The sequence below is a fragment of the Leiobunum rupestre genome, chromosome 8 (genome assembly GCF_980474605.1).
Source record: "Leiobunum rupestre chromosome 8, qqLeiRupe1.1.hap1, whole genome shotgun sequence".
Taxonomy (NCBI): domain Eukaryota; kingdom Metazoa; phylum Arthropoda; class Arachnida; order Opiliones; family Sclerosomatidae; genus Leiobunum; species Leiobunum rupestre.
The window spans coordinates 49,841,061-49,861,861 of record NC_143391.1 but is presented as its reverse complement, the minus strand read 5'-3'; the positions used below and the strand labels follow the sequence as shown (position 1 = coordinate 49,861,861).

Here is a 20,801-nt window from a genome sequence, read left to right as displayed (position 1 = left end):
GCCAAGTGAAGAGTGCCCCCGGGCGCTAACCGCCTTAATCCGGCCCTGAACAGGGGTATAAATAGTAATCAGTGGCCAAATTTTCAAAGTATTAAAGCTTTGTGATATTGTTTTATTGAGTCATGGAATAAAGTTTATAAAATTTTAGTGTTTTATGTTCAAAAAGTACTTAAATTATCAGCTATAAAACTTACTACTTTTTTGTTCAAGTTTTCGTTAATTAATTTTGATTTAGTTACATGTCACTACCATCGCAATCTTCATCCATATTTACATGTAATTGTTCAATATCACTAATTCTATAATCATCTAACTCATCATCACTGATATCTAAATCGATTGAGGAATCGCTGGCTATAAGTGGTTTTTGAAAATTTGTTAAAAGAGCGGCCACTATCCACGATTGATTTATAACAGGTGCTAAATAGATACTGTATTTGACTCCAAAGGATGCGAGCCAATTTCATAGATCTTTTCAGTATGGGTACACAAGAAGTCATATAATTTAATTACGTTGAACCATCGTTGCGATCTCTGTTAGTTCGGCAACCATTGACGTTTATCTATGATCAAACAATTTCTTTAATATAGCCCAAATCTCGACAAAATTTGGGCGATTTTTGGGAAGGAAAAATGAATTAGAAAAAAATTTTAAACTTAACTTAAAAATAGTATTCTCCCTGATGAAGCCCACATTATGTGGATCTTTTATTTCGTTTTAACCGTATTTACATGTATAAGTGCCGCTGCTATTTATAATATTTCTACGAGTAGTTTCTTTTTCGCTCGCAATAGATGGCGCTTAATAGATGTAACTCTTAGTATATAAATATTCGTTTAGCCCGGTCATTATTTATAAGTTTGCAAATACAATCTCCTGAGAATCCTTTATCAAATATTTATTTTCTAGCCACGTCAAATACCAAAAAGAATATTTAAATTAAATTGGCAACTTTTAAAATTAAATACCAAATAATATTTCGAATGCCATATAATTTAAGTATTTGATTTAAGAGCCAATTATTTTGCAAACTATTTGAAATAAGAAAAATATCCATCACCCTTTCGGAATATTCAGCTATTTGATCGGAAAAGGGAATATTCGTGTACATTTATCAGAGTTTATTCGTTTTTAGGAAACTAATATTTGATTTATTTGATGTAACGAAATAAATTTTACACCCGGAAAAATAATTATCGTTGACAGAGTGCCCATCGACAGACGGCTATGACAAAAATTGCCAGCGCACGTCGTGTAAAGGAATCGGATTGCAAAAGGCCAAATGCTTTTCACTATCTAGGGACCATCCGAACTAAATAATAATTACGTTCGTTTGCGTTAGGCGACCTGTAAATGCACCCTTTGTACTTGGTATATCTTTAGCGATGTATTAAAAAATTACCTACAAAAAACAGTAGAGATAGAGATAAGGAATGTTGCAGATATAGCCCCTAAAAAAAAACAACTACCAAAGGGCAAAAATTTAGATTCGTAAAATACATAATTCGCAATCAGTTACAGAAAAAAGGTTTGTGTAAAAGTTTTTTATTAATCTGTGTTCGCCTGATAATAGGTAGTACCTTTTAGCCACAGTTGTATCTTGTAGCTAAAAGAAAGTAACTTAAATCGTAGCTAGATCCGTATCTAGCTATCGTGTATCTCGATATCGCTGAACACTGAATATAAGTAATATAATTCGAGGAATTTAAGTAATATAATTTATTTGATATAAAAAGAAGAGAAACAGTTCAAACTGAAAGTAAAATTAAAATTAAAAAAATATTAACGGCAGCGACATTCGATCTTACACCCGTTCGCTCCAAAGTGCGCGTCCTTAACCATTATACCGGCCTCTCCGATGGGTCGATTGTTTAAAGAGTAAAATACGGAAAACGCGGCTCCGGCTTTCTTCGTAATTTTCTATGTTTTAAATACTTATTTTTGACGGTGTTAACTAATTAAATAGTAAAATGTGGATAACGAATCTAGAGCTCCGAAATGCAAGGAATCCACATCTGGTCTCAGAATTAAAATCGGAAGAGTGGTTGATTTTATAATCACCGCGAGTGGTGGATTTTATAATCACCGCGACTTTAAATTTTTAACAGTGATTCGATGTTTTAAATTGTTTGACGGTGTTAACTATTTAAATAGGAAAATGTGCATATCGTGGGCAGTGCTACGAAATCCCAGGAATCAAAATCTGGTCTCCAAATTAAAATCGGGCGAGTGGTTGATTTTATAATCATGCGCAAAAAATAATGGGTGACTTTAAAGTTTCGATTCGCGGATCCATCCCGATCGTGTACACGTTAAGTTGACGTTACGCGGATTCCCCAGTTTTGGGCTGCCTTAAAAAGCATCCTATACAATTCAGCGGGTTTTTAAGGCGGAGGGAAAAGTGTCGCGGAGTATAATATGTGTGCCATTTTGTTCATGTTGAAAAATAGTGACATAGGAAACTTCAAAATCGGGCAGCTCCTCCGTCAAATGCCTTAATTTTTTCTCTTCCCACGAAAAGAAATATAGGCTTAACGTTAATGTTTCTGCCTTTAAAACTTAGAGAATCGTGTTCCTGGGATACATTTTGTATAAAGTACCTGTATTTGTGTGTAATTAATTATTTACAGAGTAGAAACAACCACTAGTCTATTTAAATAAATTGTAATTGAACTTAAAAAAGTTAAGGCTATAAATCATCAAATAGCTGAAATTGTTTATACATTGAAATTTGTAGAGGGAGATGCGCTTCCGAATATAAAAAAAATAAGAAGCGTTGGAAGAAATAAGATTAATCGTAGAACGATGAGCCACTGCATAGTTATTAAATTACATTTGGTATTTCGCCATCTGTAATTGATTAGATAATAATTAAGTTTCTTTTACGATCGTGTATGGGGATAGGTGTGCAGACCTTAGTATTGGTATGACAATTAGTGGAGTTCAATATATTCCGAACAGAATTTGAAGAAATCGTAGCAATTGTTGCTGTATCTTAAAAGTGTTTCTCAATTATTCCAATCAATCAATTTTAAAAGTTGTATTCGAGTATTTTCCTCTTGGGAAATTTCGACATACCGTTAAGTGATTTGCACAATCAATAATATTTCACCCAATAAGCCCCATTAACATTTTTTTTTAAATGTACACGGTGATTTTCCACCAACTATTCCAAATTCTATTTCTAACATTAAAGATCTAAACAGCATTAGCAATTTGCGGCTCAAGGTCTCACCTTATATTACATTACAACCATTTTCAAGATCTTTACGACATTCTAGTTCCATAATATAAAAAATCTACAATTAACGTGGGAAATGGTTAGATATCCTTTCCAATACCAAGATCCAAATTTGGAAAAATTATAATTTAATTTAAAAAAAAACATTTTATTTTGGTCAAATATTAATGTCATAGTACATTTAACAGTTTTGTAGGCCTCATTGGACAAGAACATTTACACTCATACCAAAAAAATTGTATATTTTCTACAAAATCATGTGGTGATGTATTATGAAGTAACCGTATGAATAATACATATAAGAATTAATCTCGTTTTCGTGATGATTAGGGTTATATAAAACTTTAAATGTTAGTATTCGTAAAATATTTCGAACATAACCAGGCAAGAAAAGTACCAGTTACCCGGAGAAGAGTATATGAATCACAAAGCGCATTCTAGCCTGGGGCTGTACTATTAAGTGGTACGTAATTGACTTCTAGTCGTTTTTACATGTGAAAAAAAAGTGTTGAAAATGGAGCCAATCAAGCCTATGGTAATACTGTGAGGTTAGTGTGTTGCCGATCCTGTTCACCTTGGTTTTAGGCGATTATTAATGTATTATTTTAATTGAGCCTTCACATTTCTCTCCTATACGGTTCAATTGGATTTATTGACCGTCGTCTTGATTGATGGCTATTGTCTATTACAATTATTACATTAAGTTTTATTTATATTTACGAGAGTGGGATTTGCCATACACTATATAGTGTTATATTATTAAGGCTTTAAATTTTATCATAGCAGATTTGACATATTAATAAGGCCGTTGCTATTTACCCCTGATTTTCGGTGGTAAATAGCCTGTATCTATTTACCACCGAAAATCGCGGGTAAATAGCGCAATCGCGCTGACAAAGCTATTTCCCACCGACACGAACCCAGCCCCGACTTTCGGTGGTAAATAGTCTCATCAATGGTGGAGGCTATTTTCCACCCTAAATCTGAAGTTTTTTCGTTTCGGAGGAAAAGTCTTCGCCGCGCGTACCGTGCTATTTGCCACCGAAAGTCGGGCTTACATTTTAATTCTAAATACAGAAATCGGCTTCCATAATACTATTATTATTAGTTTCAGTTTCAGGCGGCTCTTTCAGCGATAAATGTCCATTTGATCTGGTTATTCGCGAAGTACCGCGCGATTTCTGGATTCGCGATACAGCCCCACAGTTCTTGTAAATCACTCTTGGCGCGTTTGAAAGTCTTCGCGTTATCCGTCATAACATGTTTTACCATACCGCGACGCGACAAGAATCTCCTGAAGGCGAGGAGGAACGTGTAAGTTGATAGGTTGGTCACGAGTTCTAAGTGAACCGCCCGAGTCACGGCACAGGTAAATAATGCTACGTAGCATTTACTTCCGTCGCGATCAAATAATGGGCCTAAGAAATCAATTCATATGGACGAGCTTGAGTAGTACGAAATTCTGGTAAGGGGGCCATGATTGCGTCCGACTTAGAAGCGCGAAAATAGTTGCAAATGGAGCATTTCCCGAGAACAGATTTGGTAAACCGACGCGCTTGGCTCAGCCAAAATTTGGCTCGGATCGCGACCGTGGTAATGACGACTCCTCCGTGCATGACTTGTTCATGCGCGTCTCGAATGATAAGTTCAGAGAAATGGTTTGGCATCAAAATCCAGGGATGTCGCTCTTGGTACGAGAGATTGCTACCTTTAAGGCGTCCTCCGAGACAAAGAAGTCCATTTTCATCTAGTCGAGGGTTTATCAGACGAATTTTCGATGCCATTGGTACCGTCTTCTCGGCTTTTAATTGGCGAATTTCATCTGGAAATTGCTCTTCTTGCGTATTTCGAACCATATAGATTTCCGCTAGTTTAATTTCTTCAGCGCTTAGCTCTCCGGTATGTTTTACGGAATTCCTCTTGAGATTGTTTGCAATACGTAGTACGCGCGCGACTACGCGGTAAAGTTTCTTCAGCGAGCTGAAAAGTTCAATGTTTATGAGACGTTCTTCAGATTTTGCGGCGATCGCAACGGTGACAGATTTCTCTGTTTTGCGCATTTCATTCTTGACTTCCGAAAAGTCATCGTCTTTAATCATGGGTGTTGTGCTAAGCTCTAATGGTTCCTTAAGGAACTGCGGTCCTTGCCACCAAAGTGGATCAGTGATTAGCTTGCTTAAGCTGCTGCCACGCGTCGGAAGGTCAGCCGGGTTCTCGGAGCCCTTACAAAGACGCCAATTCATCGTGTCACTAATACTCTGTATATCTTTGACTCTATTGGCTACGAACGTTAGCCACCTCGTTGGGGAACCTTGAATCCAACCCAAGGCAATACGAGAATCGATCCACATGTAGACGCTGGCTGGCTTGACATCCAAGGTATTCATGACGTGGTTTGTTAATTTAGCTCCTAGGAGCGCGCCCATAAGTTCCAAGCGTGGAATAGACATGACCTTCTTGGCTGGTGATACTCTGGATTTAGATGTGACCAGCGACACTCCGTATTCTCCCTCCCCTGTTTGGTAACGAAGATAAACTACTGTGGCGAATGCTTTGGGACTGGCGTCTGTAAAGCGGTGAAGCTCTACGCTTGAGGGGTTGACATCTTGATTATCAAGGTAGTAAAATCGTGGACTTTCACGTTACAAAGTTCTTCGAGCTCGCCGCACCAGTCATCAAACGTCTCTTTTAGATTCGGTGGTAATTCTTCGTCCCATGACAGGGCTTCTTTCTTTTCGGTTTTCCAGAGTTGTCTGAAAATTAATTTCGCACGTACAGTGAAAGGTGTGATTAGCCCAAGAGGATCAAAGACCCGAGCGACCGACTTCAGTACCCAACTCCCTCTGTTCTTGATATAAGTCATCAGGTTCTCTACGTCAAATATGAGTACGTCGTTGAAACTATCCCAGGAAAGTCCCAAGACTTTAGATGGCGAGAATGATGTAAGCTCTTGACTGTTGGTTACTTCAGGATTATCTTTATTTAATAGACTTCGTAACTTCGGTGAGTTACTCTGTCATTTTCTAAGCTGCATGCTGGCTGCCTTCAATATTTCATCCCAGTCTTGTATTAATTGAAATGCGTTTTCGTCGTTATGGGCGCCAGAAATCAAATCATCCACGTAGAGCGACTTGTCGAGAAGAGCGCTGGCTTTAGGTTTGCTGTCGATGTATTTCTTTGCGTGTAGACGAACAGTGGCTGCCAGGAGAAACGGACTTGACGTCACCCCGAATGGTACTCGAGTGATGCGATATACTAGAAAGGTAGATCTTTCCTTTGGGTTGTAGACATCGACCCATAAGAATCTTAGAGCGTCCCGGTCTTCTTCGCGGACTTCTATTTGTAGAAACGCCTTGGCGATATCTCCAGAAAATGCGACGAGATTTTCCCGAAATCGTAGTGTGACGTCGTAGAGATGCGGATTCATCTGGGGTCCAGCTTCTACGCAGTCATTTAGAGAGGCGTGTTCCGGTGAATGAGAAGAGCCGTCATGGACAATGCGAATTCTTGTGGTTTGACTCGATTGTCTAATTACCGGACTGTGTGGTAAGTAAAATACTGGACCTAAAGGCTTGGTTTTGTAGTCTTCACGAGTTCCACGATACCGTCTTCCAATTGTTGCTTGATAATGTCATTATATTCCAGAAGCTGAACAGGATCTCTTCTCAGTTTTTGTACGAGGTTAGCGGTACGTTTGGCAGCTATTGCGTAATTCTCTCCAAGATCATCGACATTACTTTTCCAAGGCAAGGCGACTTTATAGCGGTTGTTTTGGTATGTAGTAGTTTCCTGAAATTTTTCTAAGACTTGACTTCCTGAGGGAGAATCGTCGTCTTTATCATGGACTCCAAAAGCTTCGAGGCTCCAAAATTTCTCGAGTTGATTAGAAATGTTTTCATCTTCCGTGGGAGTGACTGAAACTCTCATAATGGCGATAGTGTTGACACCGATGACGGAGGTCCCCATTGTAGTCGGGCCTTGAAGAGTCCAGCCAAATAGGGTTTCGAGAGCAACGAGAGCTGTACCAAACCGTTCAATTTTTGTGCCCTCCGTTATCTGCCAGATGTAATTGTTTCCGATTAAGACTTCTACGGATCGTGGATCAGCTCTTGATTTGCTAGACGAGATGGTGTCAGCCAAGACCAATCCCTTTTCACGGCATTTATCTTCTAGTTCGGTCCCAGGGATGGAGAATACGGCGCCGCATATATCCGGAGTCTCGTACGCTTCTAGTACTCCAGTTGAACTTTTCTTTTCACGGTGCGAACGGGTTTAGAACTTCCAAAGCTATGGACTTCTAAAGCCTCCTCTTCGATAACTTCGAGGCCTAGTTCTCTCGATATATTTTCTTTTATGAAGGTTGCGTGGCTGCCGTTATCGAGAAGGCAGCGAACTTTAATTTATTTTCCACTAGAGGGCGCCTTAGCTTTCGCAAGGGCGGTTTGAAGGAGAATCGTGGAGCGCTCGGCGGTCTTGAATCCGGCCACCAGTTGGCACACCTGTGGAGTCGCACTCGTAGGCTCGGAGGCGTGTATTTGCTCGCCGCTCTTGATATCTTGGTCGCAAATAGTATAATGGTGTCGTCTCTCGCATTTCTTGCAATTACGTACTCGAGCTCTACAGTCCCTCATCTGATGTTTTTCTCGCAAACATAGAAAACAGCGTCGCTTTTTAACTAGCACATTTTTCTTCTCTTCTAATGTGGTTCTTGCGCAATTGGAGGTTAAATGGTCACTTTGATCGCAGAATAAACAGGGAAGCGATACTACGTTAGTCGTTAAGGCGCCTGCGCTGGGAAGGCTTGAGGTACCGCGCTTCTCAGGCTGGGTGTGAGAACGTGAATAGCTGGACTGGGTAGGTTTTCGTTCCGCTTCTCGGGATCCGCATAAAACTTGGGCTCGCTCCCTACTGCTAATTTCCTTTTCTAAGAATGACATCAAATCTTCGACATTCAAATGAGTCGCCGAAAAGTGCACTCTGCTAAACGCGAGAGTTATATCCTCTGGAAGGCGCCTCGTGATTAAAGGGCAAATTACGTTTCCTCGCGTAACATCTATCGCTCCGAGGGATTCGAGGCTTCGAATTTGCACCCGGCAGGTATCATGCAGTTTTCTTAAGGCGATTACGTCGTTTGACGAGCGTACGGGAATTAAGTTTCTGAGTGCTTCCATATGCGCTCCAATAATTGATACTTTATTGCCAAAGCGGCCATGCAACAGTTCGATGGCCTTGTCATAATTAGCGTCAGTTTGAGACAAACCCGCTATACATGCCAGGGCATCGCCTTCTAAATACGAAAGTAAATAGCTGTACTTAACAGATTTCTTGAAGTTTCCGCTGTGGATTTGAGCCTGGTAGTTTTCCCAAAAGGTTTGCCATTCGCTGTACTTTCCGTTGAATCGACGTATTTCTAGTTTCGGCAGCTTGACGGTACTTGGCGGTGCAAGTATGGTGGTTTCGCTCTCCGATGGTATACGATGAATATTCAAACGGAAACCGGGAATAGATGTTTCCAAATAACGCGTAGCGCGTATGCGAGATATCGTGAGGTCGTCCATATATTCCTGCGCGACGTTGAGTTCCCTCTCGAGTTCAGGGCCGTCGTAGATTAATCTTTCGATCTTGGCATCCAGATCGCGAAGTAGTTCTTCTTTGGCGATGATCACGGTTAAGTAGCCTTCTAATGTGGCATCGTCCGGACGCTCTTTCGCGAGTTCCGCGTCCAATAGGTTTTTCGTGCGCGTCGTAGTTTGCTTGGTACTAGTGCGCTTCGCTTTTACACGCGTGAGTTCGTCCGCCATAGTTACGAGTTCCAAAATTAATTCCAAAGGTGATTACGCAGTTGATGAATACAACGCCCTTGCCAGTACTTTTCCCGGGTTTCGGCACCAAATTATGTGATAACACTAGGTGATTTACTGAATATTTTTACTGAAAATCTAAAGGTAATGGTTTGGTAGTACGTGGCTACGCGTTAAAAGAATAATGACGCTCAACTGAAATAATAGCAACTTAAATTTTAATTAGAAAAATGGTAAAATTATTAAAGATACAAAAATGGCGCGACTGTTAAGAAGTGGGCAGTTTAAGACGAGTCGGAGAGTCCGTGTTGTCCGTCGAAAGGTTAAAATTGGAACTGCTGAAATTACAAGTAAGGGGGGCAATGAACTAAGAAGTCTTCAGGGCTTCGCTTCACGCAGAGAGATGAAAAATAAAAACCCAAAACTTTCCAGAACGTTTTCTTAGGAAAAAACGCCAGTTACACACTGAAGAAATAAAGCCAAAGTAGGCATGATTTTACAATGTACGGGGTCAACTATAAAAATACAGTGCTACGGGGGTTAGTTTTGGCTAGTTTAAAGGAAACGGGACATACTTTATGCGAATGACTCAAACCAAGGAATTTATATATATAAGATACGACTGTTACTAAGAACAGAAGTAAATGACTGAAAGTATATCAAAAAATGTTTTTAATTGTTGATTCTTCAACATACGTCGACGCATTATTAAAAATCTGTGGTCGGCCGACTGTCTGCTGACTGTCGGCCGACCGTACTATTTTGAGTTGAAATGTCTTACCCGAAAAAGGGTCGGCCGACGGTCGGCCTACCTTTGACGTTTGACTGTATGCCAACGTGAAAAAGTAAAGGGTACCTACTCTAATACATCGTCGGGCCGCCTCAAAAAGACCAGATTTTTAATATAAATATTTACGTACCCCTGTAGCAAATCAGAGTCGGGCCGACGTCGGCTTTTTTACGTAAATAACGAAGTCGGCCGACCGTCGGCCAGATAGGCTTTTTAAGGTCCAAATGTCCGAGGGGTAAACGAGTCGGCTGACTGTCGGCCGACCCCAAACGCTCTACAGTATACAATTGTAATCCGACTGTAACAGGATACGTAACCGACTCTGAAACAACGTTGGCCCGACTTTACATACTCCAGAATTACCGACCCATTAACAAGCACATCGACTGTAAATAGATGAATGACCCGACTAGTAAATGACTTTGGTCAGTTTTCACAAAGGTCTGAGTTGCCGATCCAATTACAAGCAAAGCGACTATAAATTGATATGTTACCAACTCTAAAAACACGTTGGTCCGTTTTGCCACGAACTCTAATTCTGATCTCTACCAATTTAAACAATGATATTTTGCTTAAGGTAAACGATTTTTAGAAAAAAAAGTTGACATTCTATCAACGTAAAATAGAAAAAAAAAACACTGTTATACCTGCTAGTCCATGCAGTCCTATTTATATCAAAAATTGTGATAAAATCTCATTAAAGTTGAAATGAAATGAAGTAGTAAACAAAACGCAATGCATATCTTTCGACTTAGATTTTTTATTCAAATAGAAAATATAAGATTTATAAAATAATTCGTGTATTTAATGTGTATATGAGGCAGGAACATCCCCAGCAGCACAGTCTAGTCGGTTTTTGGGAAATGGTTGGAAAGTCGGTTAATGGTCTCGATTGACAGCCGACCTAAATGCGACCATTGCAAATGGTCAATTTTTAGTTGGCTTTTGGTCATTTTTTTGAGAATCTGTGATAGTTGGTACGTGGTCATATTTAAAAACAAAAATGAGTAACACCTACTTTGGGCCAACTCACACATTGATAAATCATATATTTATCAAATATGCATTTAAATTACACGTAAAATACATTGAATTACCTTAGAAGTCAGATTTAAAATATATAAACCTGAAAGATTTGACGAGAGGCTAAACCAGTGAAAATAGTTGGGTTTTGACATGGTATCGTTGGGACGACGTCGCGCCTACGTCGGGATTTTTTTTTTTAAAAATGGGCTGAAGAAATAATCATTTCGATTTCACTTGCAATAAATGTGCGAAGATGAACTATATCTAAGGATTTTACGCACATATTTTATCAAAAATAATAATCATGCAAATTTTTAAATGTCACGATTTATTTTTATTAAACTTTTTCAGTCTTTTTAGGCTATTCATATACAATAGTTGGCGGGTAAACTCTTGATAAGTCGGCAACACTGCAAATGAACTCAAGATAATCTAGACTACGTCGGTACGTTAGAATTGAATGCATGTGTAAACTTTATGAGCAGGTAATAACGTTGAATTGAATACTTTAATGATATAAAATATTATTAAATGTTAATATTTAGAATTACTACATGTATGTAATAGCTACATAAAAGGTAAGATCGTTTGATTTGCGAGCTTATAAGACTTAGCTAAAACTTAAGTTTTGGGCCTCGGTATCTTCAATGACCTTGGGTGGCGTAAACTTCAAATTAGTGCAAAGTTGCCAGATTGAATATACCAAATATATATGGCACCCACTATCCAAAATCAAGCAATTCTAAGACAAATTATAGCACCTGCACCTAATTAAACCTATATTTATAGAAATTGAGGAAATTGTTGACTTCAAAATTAGGATGGTGACTACAGAATATTTTAAAATCCTTAATAGGAATTATATAACATATCTCAGTGAAATAGAGGAAAATATAAGAAGTCAATTTGGGGATAAAACCAATAGGACACAAATAATTTGAAGCTGACGCTCGCGGCTCACAGGAGGTAATTGAATAGGGTAGTTAATATGAAAAAAGCGTATCAAAAGAAATAGTCGAAAACTATCGCCAAACAGTGTTGGAAATAACCATATTTAAAAACTGTTACGTTTTAAAGATTTCCAAGGGTAAAATAAAATATATTTTTTTTAAATTTCTTCAGACTTTGGACTTTAAATATAGGGTATTATTGTATTGCAGCGGACGGTGGAATTATTGAACCTCATTTAAAATAAGACGCGTGAATTCTGGAATTCTACTATGTAAATTGTATTTTTTCTAAGTAATTATTTAAATTGATTTGGCTTAAAAAACAGTCCCTTTTTTATCTTTACAAACATACGATCATTTCAAATTAGATAGGTTTCTCTTTCTTTTTCATGAGACGTAAACCTTTTTGGGTAGTACCAACTTGTTTTTTTTTCATGACGTATTATTTCAGTGAAAAATTGTCCGTTTTTGACCAAACCAATTTCATTAAGGTTTTCGAGTACGCTCTACAACTGTTGATTGATCGTTCAAAACAAATTCAAAACGTTGAAAAATTTCACGATTTTTCTGAAAGTTCCAAAAGAAAAGGCTCCTCCCCGAGAGAGTATATCCTGATAATTTCACATTTCTAGCAACTAAAGTTTTTGAGAAAAATGGCTGGGCCGATCAAATTAAGACACCCTGTATACACATTTTAAGTACCTGAACTCATTGTGTAAGTCGTGTGTTAGTGACTTTCATTCGATTAATGTCAATTACATATAGTTTCAAACTTGTATGTTAATTAACATACGTTTATATTTGTTCTTAACTAAAATTATTTTGTACCTTAAAAACAAGACGGGGATTTATAATTAAACTAGTTTGTATATCTAATTTGTTTGTGCACCGTAAAATGTAACGAATTTAAAAAGCATTGATTTGTTTTCCGGTTTTTTTTTTCAAATAAATAATAGCGATGAATACAAAATGTACAATTCTATAAAGTCCAGATATAGCGTATTTGGTTATTGGCGGAAAGATTTCACTAAAAACGTTTAGCCAGTATTCTGTATCTTAATTGATTGTTAGAAACACTCGTTTAATGTGATAATTGAGTTCCTATATAGTTTTGTGCAGTAAATAAATGATATTAAAGTGAATTAAACATTTCTTTAAAACATGCAAATCCACATGTGTTTAATTAAATTAATTAGTAAATTCAAAGGGTGGATGGGTTTTACACCGTAGCTGTTGGGTTTCAGTACGCACCAACGCTGGTGTACGTCGGACCTACTTATATTTCTGGAGGAAATGTAGCGTTGGTCCGACTTTTAACACCGTTGGACCGACAATATGTTATTGGACTGACAGTTGGTGTTTGTTTACGTACCAACGTGGGCATTCGTCGGGCCGACTCATTTTATATTTATGTGTTATGGGGCTGACAGTTGGGGTTTGTGACGTACCAACTTTGGCAGTTGTCGGGCTACATTTAATTATATATATGTTATTTCGCTGATAGGTGGGATTCGTTACGTACCGACGTTGGCTGTTGTCGGGCCGACATTTATATGAAAGTAAACCGTAACGTTGGCACAATGTCCAATGCAACTGTCGTCGGAACGTCGGTCCATGATGCAGTAAGTTAAGTCGGATCCACGTATATCTGATAAGTCGGGCTCAGGTGGCATTCGACCCCAGCGGGCCGGCTTTTTGCCCACTAGTCAGGCCCCTGTGATGCCATCGACGTAGGGCCAACTTTTTTGTGCTGCTGGGGATGTTAAATGTATATCCAAATATTTATAATTTTAATAAAGGGACTTTAAAGTCATAGTGTTAAGTTACAGTTAAAAAATGCAATGTTATAATAAAATATGTAGTTTCCATTATTCAAATCAGAGCTATCGTCGAAAAACTCAGTTATCTTAAAAGTGTTACATGTAGTTCAAATCACAGTTATCACCCCTCGTCAAATGTGTGTTTAACCTAAGATTTCATAACTTCTTCAATGTCAAATAGCTTTACGATATTACGGCAATGGACGAACAGCTTCTGCATTTAATAGAAACTTAAAAATTAATTTAACCGAATTCACACTTATCAATTTAATTTAGCTAGTCACTACATTGTGAACAAAAGCTAGGACCTTATTGGTATATTTTATTGCTTTAAGGGGGAAGACTACAGTGGCCATTGTCTACTTTCGCGCTATTTCCAGCTAACTCTTTTAATTTTGTATTTTAAATTGTAAAATTAAATATTTCAGTGTAAAACAGCCTCTTGTTTAGTGACTAAAATAATTTGGAAAATTTTAAATTTAAAAGTAATGAAGTTAATACGTTTTAATTCTGACCCCGGAGCTAAACAAGTTGGTCAAGCGCCCAAACTACCCTTTAGTTAGGACCTTATATCTCGTTAACTATTAATATTAGAATTATCAACATTATTTTAAGCACTAGAGGAAGGTTCAGCCTAATAAGAAAAATATAATTCAATTATGTAATGGTTATAACAGAAATGTTCAGCTTGAACGAAAAAGAGGCTTTTACTGTATTCTTCCCCCTTAAACTGGCTTCACTGCTAGTCAATATGACGTTGTAAACAAAAGAAAACCCAAGGTCTAATTTACATTATATTCCAATCCTAAAGTTATAAGAAGATTATCTTAAATTAAAATGAAATGTCAATGAAAAAGCTTACCTTAAAAGATTATCTTGATACTGTATGCAGATAATTTAAATGTTTTACATAAAATTGTTAAATATTTCATATAAAATATTTAGAAACCGAAAGCCGAAGAACAACGATTGTCGGATGTCAATCAAGCCTACAATACTTTTGAAGAAAAAGTGACATATGCCTATAATAAATCCTTTAATTTTAAGAAAATCCTAGAAAATAAAGACTCTTGGCTCACACCCGAAATTCGAGATGCTATTAAACTAAAAAATAAACTGCAAAAAATCTCAAAAAAACGACCGACGTTGGCTAACATTGAAAAATATAGAGTCGCCCGTAACCATTGTAATAATTTAATCAGGAATGGACGTAATGATCACTATTTTAAAAAATTCTTTAAGACCAATAATCAAAAACAAAAATGGAAAATTGCAAACTCCCTAATGAATAAAAACAAAAATACGACCCTAGACACCCCACTAGACCCGGATAAAGCTAATAATTTTTTTACAATGACCCAAGCTACCATAAGAAATCCAATAGCGGACGGGGTGATAAATGTTGATAATAACCCCAATACCATGTCGCTCTTTGCCCTAGATACTGCCGAACTGAGTAATATTATATCAGGACTCGCTAGTTCTTCCGCCCCTGGCCCTGATGAAATTCATCCAAAAACGATAAAATTTGCTATGTCTTTCATATTGGTCCCTTTGACATTTTTGATAAATCTATCCTTTTCTACGGGAGTCTACCCGGATAAACTGAAGCAAACCCTAATTATCCCAATTTTTAAGAAAGGGGATCCGTCCGATCCTACTAACTATAGACCAATTTCTCTCCTGTCTTGTATTGCTAAATGTTTTGACAAAGCATTTCACAATAGATTACTATCATTCACTGAAAAATATTCACTTCTTTCGAATAATCAATTTGGATTTAGAAAGGGCCTGGGTACGATTAATGCAATAGCGAGAGTTTATGATAAAATTATTACGGCTTTAGATAAGAGTGAAAGCTGCCTCGGCGTATTTCTAGATCTACGCAAAGCTTTTGACTCAGTCTCACATGTCAGACTATTGCAGAAATTGTACCGTATGGGGATAAGAGGAATGGCGGGAAGTTGGTTAAAAAGTTATCTTCGAGGGGCTGATCACTCCGCGTAATCGGTGTACAGAGCCGTACCTTTGACTGTACTAATGGGACTACGCGTAATCTTTGAAGTCCCTGCCTTTGGCAGTGCTAATCTAAGCGTAATCCGGTGTACAGACTTTCTAAGAGTGGTTAGCCCCTCGGTTATCTTGCAAATAGACCCTGCAAAACCAAAATAAATGACAAAGTATCAGGTTTTAAATATCTTTCTATAGGGGTCCCCCAGGGGTCGGTATTGTCACCTCTACTATTCAACTTGTTCATTAACGATATATTTAATATTGTTCGAAAAGAATTTATTTTTTTATATGCCGATGATGCAATACTAATCTATTCGGCGAAAAATCTTCTTCATCTAACTCAAAAAATTAATGGTCTACTGGTTAAAATTAATAATTGGCTAAAAAATAATGGCTAAGCATTGAATGTTGCAAAATCTGAATATATAGTTTTCTCAAATAGAGACACAGTCCACTTTAACAATAAAATTGAGTTTGATGGCACTGAGCTAAAAAGAGTAAACACCTATAAATACCTCGGTATATGGCTAGATAGCCAATTAACTTGGAATAACCACATTAATAATATATGGAAATCCCTTTCGAGAGTCTGTGGTATTCTTTACCACTGTAAAAAAGCTATTCCTAGAAAAATGTTAATTGATATGTATCACGCCTTGTTTAATTCAACCTTATCCTATGGAATTGAAATTTGGGGAAACACGTCGAATCAAAATCTTAATAGACTTTCGACTCTACAAAAAAGGATAATTAGGACAATTTACAATGCGCCTTTTCTGGCCGGTACTAGGGATCTATTTAAAAAAAGTAAGATCTTAAAAGTCGAACAATTATTTAAAATGAAGGCACTACTATTTATTTATAAAGATCTACTAAACGTTGAACCCCTATTTGAATTAAAAAAAACCAATGTGCATTTACGACGCTACGATAAATTAAAGCTCCCCTTTGTAAAACAACAAAAAAATTGAACTCAATTTTTTACCATGGCGCTAACTTGTTCAACAAATTAGGTACAAATATTATAGAAATAGAAAGTTTTTTTAAATTTAAATCCTGTATTAAAAAGATTATGTTGGACGAGATTTAGCCTAGTTTTATATTTTATACCATATTTATTTTGTATTTTTGTTTACTTTGTTTACTTTTACTCTCCCTTTTTTTTTAATTAATATAATTGTTTAATGTATTTAATGTATTTATATATATATATATATTGACGAAAAATCTGCAATTGCGGGGCTTACAAGTCGCTATTGACTTAGCCCCGCTATCCCCCCTCTTTTTTGTATACACCAAATGCACAATTAAATTGAAATTGAAATTGAAATTTATCTCTAATAGTTACGAAACGGGACCAAAGATGGCGCTCCGATAGTAGATTTCAAAATTTAGTCGTTTTAAAGTCGGCAAATGAACTATAATTTGAAGTCTTCTTCGCGTCGGCATACCGACTCCAAAAAGTCCTAAGTGCGTTGCTACCTATTTTCGTCGCTAAAACGTTAATGACTTTTTAAGTCGGCTTTTGGTCTTCGACTTAAAACCGACTTTTCGACTACAACCCGACTCTAATACGACCGGCTGTGCTACAGGGGTATTGACTTTGAGTACTTAGTCTTGGATGGGGTTCTTGGAATTTGGGGCTTGAGTTTAAACATAGAACCAAAATTTAAGAAATAAATTATTATTCAACTAAAATTAAGAATTAAATTATTGTTTAACTAAAATTCAGAATTTAATTGTTATTAAACTAAAATTCAGAATTAAATTGTTATTAAACTAAAATTAAGAATTATATTATTATTAAACTAAAATTAAGAATTATATTATTATTAAATTAAATTTAAGGATTATACTATATTATTTATCTAAAATTAAGAATTAAACCAATATTAAAATAAAATTAAGAACAAAATTATTATTTATTTAAAATTAAAAACAATAAATGTAGCGATAAATGTGTATATATTAATATCTTATAATAAATAATTGTGCCGATCTTGACCGTGATATAATGGGGTTGTCGAACTTCAAAATGTCGATCTTTAGAATTCGATGTTAGTAGTCGGTTTTTTCTTTATAGTCCGTCAGTGGCTGGTCATGCGACCATCGCTCAATAAGAGAATTGAAAGAAGCCCCCACGCCGCAGTCCGGCTGTAGCGATGTAAGACTAAACACTAGGCATGCAACGGATAACCGGAACCGGCACCGAGAAGAACCGTGTAAATTCTAGGAACCGGAACCGATAATTTAAAAATTTGATAACCGTATCCAGAGCCGGAACCGATATTTGTAAAAAAATGATAACCGGAACCGGGTTTTTCATTGTTTTAAACGGGTTTTAAACGGTTCTATAACTTTATTTACCAATATTTAGCGCATGTTGAAATTTAGTAATTAAACTTCCTAATTTACTATTAGTTTTTCATGTAAGGTCATCTTTATCCTATCTCAAATAACTCTATGTGGGTTTCTACGTAACTGTCAACTGACACACCCTTACGTATTCTCCATTGAAAATGGGCTCGTCCTCCAAATGTGTGCTTTCCGGAAATCCGCGATAGTTTTAGTTTTATTTTCTTCAGTTGGAAAACTCGGCACAATTTCACAAATGTAGCACAAAATATTTGTCGTCTACAGCTACTAGTGTGCCTTCCGAGCAAATATTTAGTGGGGCAATGGGCAAGCATAATTTTTTATCCTCTTCGCAACCGACTTAGAGGAGAAACAGCAGAAAAGCCAGTGGCGTAAATAACGCCACGGCAGACTTCCATCGAGGGGCCCCCAAATTGCCATTATTGCCTATGGGACTGTGTACAGTCCAACCGCGCGAGGCCTCGTCTAGTTTTTTTCTCTTGTCAGCTCAAGTTAATGTTTTACTTGTTTCAAATATTTCTTTATGCCCAAAACTTTATAAATACTACCACAATAACCGTCGCATAAATATCCAAACAACGTACACTCTGTTTAAAAAGTCTTCGACAGGTGAAATTTTGGCCCTCTTTTTAATTATGCTAGAAAACTATAATAGATAGATCGATGAAACCAAAAGCGACATAAGACCCAAAAGTGTGTCAACTCTACCTTTGCGCCCGTTAAAATATTTACTGAGAGCTAGTCTCACACCAGACTACATAACCTACTAGTTGGAATAGTACTAGCAACTTTATATTTAGTCTATGTTTGCGCGATTTTATCTCTTCGTTTTATTCTCCCGTAGACATACGTTCTAAAACGCCTCACTCGGCGGCGCTGAAGTGGAAAAAAATTAAAATTTTGATGACGTATTTTCAACCCCTCTCCCACTCCCTCTTTTTACTTCGCGACAAGCTCTCATTAAACATTATACCGTACTGACACACTTTTGGGTCTTATGTCGCTTTTGATGAAACCAATTGCAACTATTATTTATTTTCCAATATTTTTCGTTATTTATTGGTTTGTCCGCCAAAAATTAATATTTTGGCGGGAACCGTCAGAACTCATTTTTGACAACTTTTGAAATATTGGTTCTACGGCACTGACTTTTGAATTCGCAATGGTCGGTTCAAATTTAGAAAGTGGAAAAATTATCCCTCTACAAACAACGGTTGAGAAGTTATCGCGTTTACAAACTTTCGTCGAAACTAGGAAACACCTAAAATGCATCAAGCGATTATAAATATCACAACTTCGACAGCGATCCAACAACATATATTTAATTAAAGGCTGGTTTAAAATTGTGGTAACAATTATTATAAACAAATTATAACGCAAATAGCTTTTTAAAAGCTTTAGCGTATAAAAAAGGATATTCTTTAAATAACTTTCCAAGTTGTCCTAGGAATTTGTTTCTTTTAAACCGGCCTTTAATTAAATATGTTTTCAATGTTGTTGGATCGCTGTCGAAGTTGCGTTATTTATAATCGTTTGATGCATTTTAGGTGTTTCCTAGTTTCGACGAAAGTTTGTAAACGCGATAACTTCTCAACCGTTGGTTGTAGAGGGATAATTTTTCCACTTTCTAAATATGAACCAGTGCCGTAGAACCATATTTAAAAGTTGTCAAAAATAAGTTGACGGTTCCCGCCAAACTATTAATTTTTGGCGGATGAAACCTTTAAATAACGAAAGATATTGGAAAATAAATAATAGTTGCAATTGGTTTCATCGATCTATCTATTATAGTTTTCTAGCATAATTAAAAAGAGGGCAAAAATTTCACCTGTCGAAGACTTTTTAAACAGAGTGTACATAATGAAAGTGGCATACTGAAGTTTGAAAAGTATCGAGACACGTGTTTTATAGCTAATTCGTTTGCATAATATAATCGCTGGCCTGCGTAGTTTTTGTCTAGAAAATCTAAAATTTCAACTTTCAGAATTTGCGTCCATTTCACAAATGACAATGCTTAATGAACGAAATAATATGGACTCCATTTAGAACGATAAACTCAACTATAATCAAATCGATTCTTAGAAATCCCGTCTTTATATTTTTCAATGAAATGAGGCAGGGGCGTAGGAATCAGGGGGACAATGCCCCTCCCTAGAATTTTGCTGGGAGGGGCAATTAATGTTATTGCCCCTTCAGTTTGAAATCGTCAAAAGGTCAAATTCTCAATTTAAAAGCATATAAAGCCTATAGAAGCTCAACTGTGTCTTTTCCCGCCAATTTACATAGTAGTCAAACAGTAACACATGCATTCGGTGAAGCTACACTCCTTTAAAAATTCAAAACCGTTCTCTTTTATTATTGTGGATTTGGGTATCTTAAATTTATACACGACTCTAAAGACTTAAAAACCCTTCGTATGAAAACTGTTGTTACTGTCAATGCCTTAATGACATTAGCGACCGATTACTCCCTCTACATAGGGGGCTAAGCTCCTAGGCCCCCGTTGCGTTTCTCTTTGCCCCCTCCAACTTCTAAAGCGTTCTCCCCAAAACTTGAGAGTACATCATCCCCCCCACCCTCCTCCACTTCCAAAGATGAAACCGTGGGAATTTTCAAACAGAAGATTTCATTTTTACCCTACTTTATTGAATAAACAAATAACGTGCTTACATGAGTTCCCTAGCAGAGAATAGTAGCAATAATTTTTTAAATTATTTTACATTAAGTCCTCTAGTCGGACTTGGGAGTCTGAACTCCAGACTTCCAAGTTCTACCAGACGCTG

At 36.9% G+C, this 20,801-nt stretch overlaps 1 protein-coding gene across 1 annotated transcript; it reads right to left on the bottom strand.

Annotated features, from left to right (window-relative positions):
* Window positions 1-235: 235 nt before the first annotated feature.
* LOC149933626 (uncharacterized) lies at window positions 236-9,043 on the bottom strand. The gene is made up of 7 exons (XM_090157355.1): window positions 7,742-9,043; window positions 6,848-7,493; window positions 6,279-6,806; window positions 6,068-6,218; window positions 5,889-5,995; window positions 4,699-5,847; window positions 236-354 (listed from the first exon to the last, which is right to left on the bottom strand). The coding sequence occupies exons 1-7, from the start codon at window positions 9,041-9,043 to the stop codon at window positions 236-238; spliced, it is 4,002 nt and encodes a 1,333-aa protein (XP_090013481.1).
* Window positions 9,044-20,801: the final 11,758 nt, after the last annotated feature.

Coding starts and splice junctions, on each gene's coding strand:
- LOC149933626 (XM_090157355.1), bottom strand. CDS start 9,043: ATGGCGGACGAACTCACGCGTGTAAAAGCGAAGCGCACTAGTACCAAG. Junction 6,219..6,278: donor TGAAATATTGAAGGCAGCCA/GCATGCAGCTTA, acceptor TATTAAATAAAG/ATAATCCTGAAGTAACCAAC. Junction 5,996..6,067: donor AGAGGGAGTTGGGTACTGAA/GTCGGTCGCTCG, acceptor ATTAATTTTCAG/ACAACTCTGGAAAACCGAAA.